Here is a 9,479-nt window from a genome sequence, read left to right on the forward strand (position 1 = left end):
AGGGAGGAGTCTCGTGCCCACTAGGTAGCCCATCTCAGAACCACAAAGTCTGAGAATTACAAGAGACCTGCGAGGTCATCTGATGCCGTATATGTTCGTAATACCTACGCAGTGTAAAGAAATCAGTGAGGCTCATATCGCTCGTGTTGGGAAACATGAACCACGGTCTATACCTTTGCTTCTTCATCATAGGAGGAGCCGTTGTTGGAACGCAGGTTCAAGAGTTCTTGACTCTGTTTCATGCTCAAAAGCCATATTGTCTAAGGGAGGCCCGCATTCTACTCTGCCAATGGTTCATTGCGCTGTGTGAGCGGATAGCTCTACATGGTTGCTTTGTGTGTTGCATGACAAGTTCAATGCGAGTGACAGTCTGTTCCTGGGAACCTGGTCCTCACGTGACGTGCCCCCAAAACAAAACAAAACAAAAAAATTTTAATAGAACGAGGCCAAGGTAACAACATCAACTTTTTTAATTTCTTTAAAAAAAAAAAAAAATAGCTGCTTTGTCAGGACGATTACAAGCATTCGATTGCTGAAGCCCCAAGTTCGCCTGTCATAGGTGACAGAGCGAGAGCGCTGTTCTAAGTTAGGGAGTTGCGTTTCTGGTGCTGAAAGACGGGCGTTTGGTAAAATTTGCTTTGCGAATTTTACTGTTGAAGGGACCACTGCAGGCATCTGAGGGTGTCACATTCCATCCAGGGAATAAGTCCTTAGTTGAAGTGTACTTTTCATCAATATGACCTTCGAGTTAATTAGTCCTTTTCTGCAACTGAGACACATTGTCTGAGGTGATAGTTTTAATTTTAAGGGACTCCAAAGAGATTGATTATTGGGAAAATATCTGCAAAAACAAGATCTAACATTCAGAATAATGAGGAAGCGTTGAACCTGATGAGAAGGAAATGTGCAGCAGCCTTTCAAAAGCGTTTGCTGCCATCTTCCGGCCACGGTGGAAAACTACAGGCAACTTTCAGGAGCCCATGTGGAGCTGCCGCCCTTGGGAGAGAGGGGAGCCTGTGGCACCTAAGTAAATAGGAATTGACCATTTTTCGAGTGATGCTAACACAAATTCTGAGGGCTGAAAAAGCTCAATAAAAGGAACAGTCCATATCGATATAAAAGTATAAAGGCATACTTTCCTCAACTGACTCAAAAGACCAAAGAAAAGAATTCTTTAATTTCTGAATTTTCTGAGGTATCTTTAGAGTCTGAAATTTTGGCTTAATAAATGCATAAATTCTAGAGTTTAAGACAAGAGATTCTAAAGTTCCAGTGGACCATGGGGTAAACTACAGAGTAACTTCTCTGAGCCTCAGTTTTCTCATTTCTGGAACCAAAAATGACTAACTTCTCATCGAGCTCTCAGAGTCTGCATGGGTCTTGTTATCCTTTCTGAGCACAGACCGCTGGTTCTTGCCGGCCAGGTCATTAGAGAGACCAGCGAGGTGACTCATCCAAATGTTGTGTCTCAGATTCAAACTGAAGTTCAAGGCACAGTGCCCTTGTCTTAGATCAACTTTGAAAATAGTTTCCTTGAGGCTTGGTGATTAAGCTGAAAGCAAAAGCGAAGTAGAGAGGTCTGTTCGACACCCTAAGAGGAAGTGGACAGCTTGGCTTCTTTCCCGCACACGGAAGATGGCTTCTAGCTCTCTTGGCTTTCCATTACACTTTCGGCACCACCAGCAATGTACGCCTATCCTAGAAGGATTAACAAACTCCTGAGACATGGAAGAAGAAGAAAGAAGTAGCACACATGCACGTACGTGTACGCACACGGACAGTGGTTATGTTGGTAATTTTTTTTCTATTAAAAATTTTAATGAAAATTCACCTGGTGCTCATCTTAGAACCTAGATTTGTTTGCCTGCCTTTCACCTTCTGACCACGTGACTTCTGGCTGAGCAGAAATCTTGTTTATTTCCTTCAACAATTACTTCCACCTCATGACCATGCTGCAGGCCATGTGCTGAGCACTGGGGGGTCTTGGGCAGTGACTGACAGGCGTGGTTGCCACCCTCATGGAGCACACAGCCTGTCGGACTAGGGACATCAAACAGAAATTACAAAGGCGATGATGATTAAGAAAGAGGTGTTCAGGGTGAGCTGTGTGACCAGGCACCTGTGTCTCTCTGTCCCTTCATGCTTGCCCAGGTCACTGTGAGCTCCCAAAAGGCCTGATGACCCCTGGTGCAGCACCCAAAGTCACTGCCTCTTGAGAATAGACAGAAATATTCCTTCTCCCGGCCAACCATCCAGAGGCCAAAATGGCCCATTTAGGTAGTAGACGATTAAGAAAGGATAATTCCTGGTAGCAGAAATTACCCTAGGGTTGACTGGGAGTCACAAAAATGTTACTGTTTCTGTGACATAAGAATTACATCAGGTAAGTTCCTTTATCTGATAAACAGAGAAATGACTCCAATTTCTTATAGAATAGAGACGTGATAGGTGTGAAAGCTTTCAAAGGTTAAAAAAGCAGAAATGAACATTACTATTGATAAATAGTAAGAGATACTTATGCTAAACTATGTCCCAAATTTTTTAAACCCTTTCCAAATGTAGCCCATTTTAAAAGTACCCCTCTTCCTAATCCTAAAATCACTCCCAGTAATTTTTGCCACCTTCTCAGGAAATCACATACTTTGTTAGAGTTTCAAATTTTTTTTGAAAGACACTAACAAATAAAGAGTTTATAAACAGTGCTTGAAATGACTTTTTTCCAGCATCCTCAAATTCAGAAGGAGTCCCAGTATATCAAGTATCTCTGCTGTGACGACGAAAGAACTCTAAACCAGTGGGTCACGGGAATAAGGATCGCCAAGGTGAGCGAGCATTTGGACTCCACCCTCCCTTGAATTTTCCACCCGGCTTCCAGACCTCGGTCCAGTCTTTGTGCTTCTGAGAAACAGCTGACACATTCTTAATGGGTCGACGCCACCGATATTAGCTTATTTATTTGCCCATTGAGTTTTTTAAATAGGTGAGAGGGATAGAAATATGGACCTCTCCAACAACCTGAGAATCATGGGTTTACTTTCACATGAGACTTTTCAGATCTTTGTTTACTCACGGAGAGCATTGCAGGTTTAGTGTGTAATTAAGAAACACAAGGTACAATTACATACACAAAGTGTAGAATTACATAAAGACATATGTAATCAGAATTGTGTGGCTAAAGCTCTCTCTGATATCTAGGTAAAAGTATTAACTGATTCTGTTAATCTGGAAAATTAGTTAACACATGAAAAAACAATTTGTGAATTTACTGAAATGCTGATACAGTTGAGCCTTGAACAACACAGGGGTTAAGGGCGCCAACCCCCAGCGCAGTCAAAAAATCCAAGTATAACTTCTGACTCCCCAAAAACTTAACTACTAATAGCCTACTGTGGACTGGAATTACCTATAACATAATCAGTCAATTAACATATTTTGATTGTTATATACACACACACATATATGTGTGTATAGATATATATATATATAGCTAGAGAAAAGAAAATGGTATTAAGAAAATAAGGGAGAGAAATACATTTACACTATTTATTGAAAAAAAACGTATATAAGTGGATACGCCCAGTTCAAACCAGTCTTGTTCAAGGGTCAACTTTACTACCAAAAAAAAAAATCAGGAAAGGAGTGAAAAAAGTGATCATGAAGTACTTTTTTTCCTAAATGTGTATGTGCAACTGCGTGCAGACTATTTGGGACAAATGGATGACTTTCTTGCTTCTTTTGTGTTTTCCTCCCTAGTATGGAAAGACTCTCTATGACAACTATCAGCGGGCCGTGGCCAGGGCCGGGCTGGTGTCTCGGTGGACAAACCTGGGCACCGTCAGTGCAGCTGCACCATCTTCACCTTCCACAGGTACCGAGCAGGGCAGGATTCTGACCCCTGTTCAAGGCTCGGAGCTCATGTTCAGATGCATCCTACACATTTTATAAACACAGAACTTTGTGGACACTACAGAATACATTTTCCCTCCGATGGTCGGGCTCAAGAGCTCTATCTGTTTATTTTAAGTGACTTTTAGCAAAGCTTTGACCTTTTTTTTCATGGTTTGCTTGTGCATCAGAGGGTGATCACCAGTTTAGGGTGAGCTGATAGGGAGCTATGTCTCAACAGAGTTCAAAGTTTGTGTTTGTCAAAGGCTCCGTGAGTCCCCAGCAGACTGCCCACACCAAGGACAAGATCGTTCCTTGATATTTCGTCTAAGTGCCAGCATGGCTGGAGCCTTGTACCCAATCCTGGACATCACGTTTTCAGGGTAGTGTAACAGCTACTCATTTGTATCTCTAGAAAGGAAGACAGGACATTGAGGGGTGTAGTAGATAGTTCGTGCCACGTGATACATATGTGGTTTCTGGTTCTTACAACGGCCCTACAAAGTATAAATTATTATCCCTGTGTCACAGATGAGGAAACTGAAGCTTGGAGAAGCTATTACCTTCCCAGTGGCTGAGCTGGAACTCAAATGCATTTATCTTTATGATAAATAATGCTCGAAAGAACTGGAACCATTTATGGCAGGAAAGTTCTAGTCATTGTTTTCCAGTGTTAAAAACATGGTCACGTCAAAGGCCAGTATATAGATTCTTTGCTGCTTCAAAGGGTGAAACCAGCTTGAACGTATGGACATTACAGTGAGGTAGATTGGATCCAACGTGGAAAGATACTTCCACTAGGTGTGTTCAGTCCGGCTGTGAACGATGAGTTTCCTGGAAGTGTTTATGCTGAGTTGTTTTCTGCAGAGTCCTTATTACAATTTGTAATTGTTTTATGTATCCATTCGTTTGTTGCCTGTGTTCTCCACTAGACCCTAAGTCTCGGAAGGACAAGGACCGTTCCTGCGTGTTCCACGTAGCTTTCCCAGGCTTTACAAGCCTGGCATACAGTAAATATCTGTTGAGTTGATAAATGAAAGCTTGCTGAGACTGACCGAAAGCCAGGTCTCAGTGACCCTGGAAGGAATCCTAATTTTATCAGTCTTCAGCCTGGGAGTGAAACACATCTTAGAGTTCCTGGATTGTCAAGTCCCCCCCCCAAGATGGCGTCATCTTTAGGAGGAGATGTCCTGAAACCCTCCGAGGCGTCCCCATTGGTCCCTTTTCCAGTACAGACCCCTGGGCTCTTTCTGGGTCAGACGATGTAGCCTCAAGTCTCACTCACTGAGAGTGAGCTGTAGGTCCCAAATTCTTTGATTTGGAGGAACTCTTAAGATCCTTTCCCTTTCCAGACCAGCCGAAGAATTTTTCCTTCTGAGTCTTTTTCTCGGAAATTAGGATCACTTGCTTTAGCAAATAGTTCTGTTTCTTACCAAGTCTTGAGATTTTTCTAATTATCTTTGACAAGCATCATTCTACCTCTTACCAAGCTGATACATCAGCTATTTAATTATGAGCTGAACTGTTTTTAGAACAATCGGGATACCTTGAGGGTATTAGCCGTTTCCCGGGATGAAGCTACTAGTGTTTTGCACAGAAAACCAGACTGTCTGTTGCCCAGGCCAGTTTCCCAGCCTGGCTCTGGGTGTATCTGTCAGGAAGTGGGTTGAGCAGCTAGGAAGAGCCACATCTGGTCAGGCTCTCAGGGGATCCACCTTCAGCATCCAGATCATTCCAATCACAAACCCACTCTGTGGTTCAGTAAAAAATATGTCTGCATTTTGGCCTCAGTTTCCAACTTTAGCTTCCACAGACCATGGAATTCTCTGCGTGATAGGAGCGTCTTAGTTATGCTAGTGAGGTGTCTTCTGGTGGGCCCCAAGGTGGCTTCAGGATGAGGGCGAGTCACCAAAAAGACCAAGCACGTGAATGGAAGGCTAGACCCGTCAGCTGTCTGGCCTTCAGGGAGGGGAAGGGAAGCGGACTGGAGCGCGATCACATGGCCGGTGATCCAATCTGTCATGGGGATGTAATGAAGCCCCAATGGAAACTCTAGACACCGAGGCTTGGGAGAGCTTCCCGATTGGTGAGTAAATCGAGGTGCCAGGAGGGTGACATCCTGACTCCGTAGGGAGAGGGCTTGGAAGGTCCATGTCCAGGCCCCTTCTGAACCTTGCCCTGTGTACATTCCTTTATAACAGTACTGTAATTGTAAGTATAGCATGTTCTTGAATTTTACGAGTCATTCTAGTGAATTATGGAAACTGAGAGGTCGTGGGAACCCCTGAACTTGTAGCAGGCTGGTTAGAAGTTTGGGTGGCTGGCATCTGAAGCGAGAGCAGTCTTGTCGAGGTTGAGCTAACCTGTGGGGTCTGATGCTAACAATGGGTGGTTTATGTAAGAACTGACTGCAGTCCACTTTTGAATTGCACCCACGTTCCACCTGCCAGGGCCTTAGGCCTACCAATTATGTATATATGTCCGGGTTCATTGGAGGTTTGGGGGTGTTGCGAGAGCACCCATGGATCCCATATCCAGCCATAGCATCCCTCCTGGGGAGTTCCCAAGAGAAAGAGTTATACACACAAGGAAACATGGCAAATAGAATTCTACATTTGGATGAACTGGCCTGGTGTCCATTAACTCCTGATTCAGGGCTTTCTGGTAGAACAAGCTGGAACATGTGGTTTAAACTCAAAGCCTAAAGTGGCTTTGAGATTAAAGGAAAGCCTCTTCCCCAAGCCTCAGTCTTAACACCAACCCCAGCCAAAGGCACCTATGGTACTAATGACTTAAAGAAAAGAGGAAGAGAAGAAGGGAGGAGGGAGGAGGGAGGAGGATGGGATGAAGGGAGAAAGGACGAGAACGAATTGGCTGGGCCTGCCGTTAACCCACAGTGGCTCTGCCCACTGTTAATTTAGTAAGTCTGGAGGGCGGGAAAAGGAGAAGGTGGGAAGGGCGAGGCTTCTCCAGGATGTGGACGAGGTTAGGACGTCCTTTCCTCTAGAGGGATCTACCTTCAAGAGACACATTGTGGACATCTGTGGACAGATGTCCACCCATCTGTGGCCATCAGCCACGAATGGGCCCTTAAGACTGCCTGTTGATCTTACCGTATTTCTCCAGCTCAATGGTTCTCAACCAAGGGCGACTGTGACCCCCAGAGAGCATTTGGCAATGTCCGCAAACACTTCTGGTTGTCACCCCGTGGGAGGAGCTGGTGTCATCTAATGGATAGAGACGATGGATGCTGCCTCTCCTGCAATGCACAGGGCAGCCCACCCAAAGAATTTTCCAAATGTCAGTCATATCGAGAAAACCGTTGCAGTCAATGTTCTCTCCCAGTTTCAGATGTTCTTTACTCTCCTCAGACTTCCAACCTCCAACCCCTTTCCTCTCAGCAGAGAAAATGGAACCATCAAAGGGGAACTTTTTAAACTTCCCACCACCAAACCCAACAACTTACCTGCATCTGTACCCATCCTAGCCTCCATCCCTTATGCTACCTTCTCACGTGAGCAATTCTTCCATCCACGTTCTGGTCCCCTATTCTGACATCAGCTGGTGGACTGCAGCACAGCTCTGATGCTGACCAGTGGAGTCAGCTCAGACCTCACAAGCCAGGGACACAGTCCCCAACACAGCCACCCTTTCTTCAGATGCCAGCCACACTTCCAGGGTCCCCAGGCCACCCACACATCGGACCTATTGGCTACAAATTAGGGAGTCCCCTTGACCTTCTCAGGTTCCGCAGTTTGCTAAAATGACTCACGGAACTCAGGTAAGTGCTATTCTTAGATTATAGTTTCATTATAAAAGATATAAATCAGGACCAGCCAAATGAAGAGACACATAGGATGAGGTCCAGGAGAGTCCTGGATGCAGAGCTTCTGTGTCCTCTCCCTGTGGAATTAGGGTGCATCACCCTCCCAGTTCTTCGATGTGTTCACAACCAGGGAGCTCCACTAAGTTCACTGTCCAGAGTTGTCATTGGGGTTTCATTTCATAGGTGTGATTGACTGAATCACTGGCCACGTGACTGAACTCAATCCTCAGAAGTCAGAGTCTTTCTGGTAACCAGCCCCCTCCTGGATCCATGTTGTCAGCATAAACTCAGATGTGATCCTGGGGGCTCGTGAATCACAAAGACACTCAGGTCACTTGGGACATACCAGGGGGTTTAGAAGTTCTGTGCCGGGAACCCAGAACAAAGACCAGACAGATGCTTTATTGTACTTTTCTCTCCTAGTTTCTCTCCTGCTAATCTCATCTGTGGCCTCTGTGTTGCTAAACCCAACTATTGCAAACCCCGCTCCTTTCCTGACCTTTCGGCAGCGTCTGACACAATGGACCACGCGTCCTTGAAGCAACCTCCTCTACGGGCTTTCAAGATAACGCACACTCCAAGTCCTCCACCTGCCCCCCCCACTCGGCCACTCCTTTCTAACTCCTCCTACTTCGTTTTAAGTTACCCAAGACCCAGTTGAGCCTAACCCTTTTCTCATTTTACACAATCTCCCTAAGTGACCTAATCCACTCCCAGCATCATCTATGTGCTGACCACCTAGAAAAAATACAAATCCAATCCAGGCTTCGCTGTTGACCTCCAAACCCATGCATCCAACTGTCGGCTCAGTGGCTTCTCTTGGATACATCATAGACACCTCAAACTCGATGTCTGCAAAACTGAACTCATCATCTTAACTCTCCAAACTTGCTCCCCTATTGTTGTTCTCTGTTTCTGTAAATAATATCATCATCTGTCCAATTGCTCACGCAGGAAACATGCAAGAAAAGCTCATTCACCCCCAAATCTAAACATTTCTAAATCTTGTTGATTCAACCTTCTAAATATTGGTCAAATCTGTCCTTGTCTGTCCATCTCCATTGCCATGAAGTCCAAGCCACCATGATCTTTCACTGGGCCTTATGTGCTGATGCTCCAGCTTGACACCCTTCTTTTGCAAGGCTCTGTCCATCTGTGAGTCACCTTTTTGAATGTAACCCTGCTTCTCCCCTATCTAAAGCCCTTCAGAAGCTTCCCACCGCTCTCAGATAAAGTCCCAAATTAGTAGCAAGGCCCAGAAAGCTGTATAATGCCCACCTCTCCTGCTTTCCAGTTCCTGCCACACAGGCAATTTGCTTTTTCACAGTTCTTCAAAGCCCCAGCACCATCCATTCTCAGGGACTTCAAAGATGCTGTTCCCCCTGTTTATGATGTTCTTTCTTGCATGTGATTAATTCCTACCTGTCCTCGGGTCTCAAATGAATTGTCCTTTGTAGGTTAGTCATAATTAATAATGTGCATGATTCTTAGGTTAGTACTGTTCCTTTCTCTAGACTCTGATTGTGAGATCAGGGACCATTTGTCTTGTAGTTTCCACAGCACTGAGCTCAATGCCTGACAGATAATAGATGCTCAGCTAGAATTCGAAGATGTTTGGAGCAGGAAATGAAAAAATGAATTAATATCCTGTAGGGTTTCTCTGATGATGAAATAAAATAAAGCATGTTAATGTCCCTAATACTAAGTGCTCAATAAATGTTAATTCCATTTCTCCTAAATGAGTCGCTCAAACCAGTTTTTGAAGAGC

General features: G+C 44.7%; 1 protein-coding gene across 2 annotated transcripts in view; it reads left to right on the forward strand.

Annotated features, from left to right (window-relative positions):
• APBB1IP (amyloid beta precursor protein binding family B member 1 interacting protein) overlaps positions 1-9,479 on the forward strand; it is a 93,498-nt gene that overhangs the window by 75,675 nt on the left and 8,344 nt on the right. For both annotated transcript variants that reach the window (XM_039877587.1, XM_039877588.1), the window contains exons 11-12: positions 2,724-2,822; positions 3,754-3,868. In XM_039877587.1, the coding sequence (XP_039733521.1) occupies positions 2,724-2,822; positions 3,754-3,868 (214 nt within the window). The remainder of the gene's footprint in view (positions 1-2,723; positions 2,823-3,753; positions 3,869-9,479) is intronic.

Source organism: Pteropus medius, unplaced genomic scaffold (genome assembly GCF_902729225.1).
Source record: "Pteropus medius unplaced genomic scaffold, Ma_sr-lr_union100, whole genome shotgun sequence".
Classification (NCBI taxonomy): Eukaryota; Metazoa; Chordata; class Mammalia; order Chiroptera; family Pteropodidae; genus Pteropus; species Pteropus medius.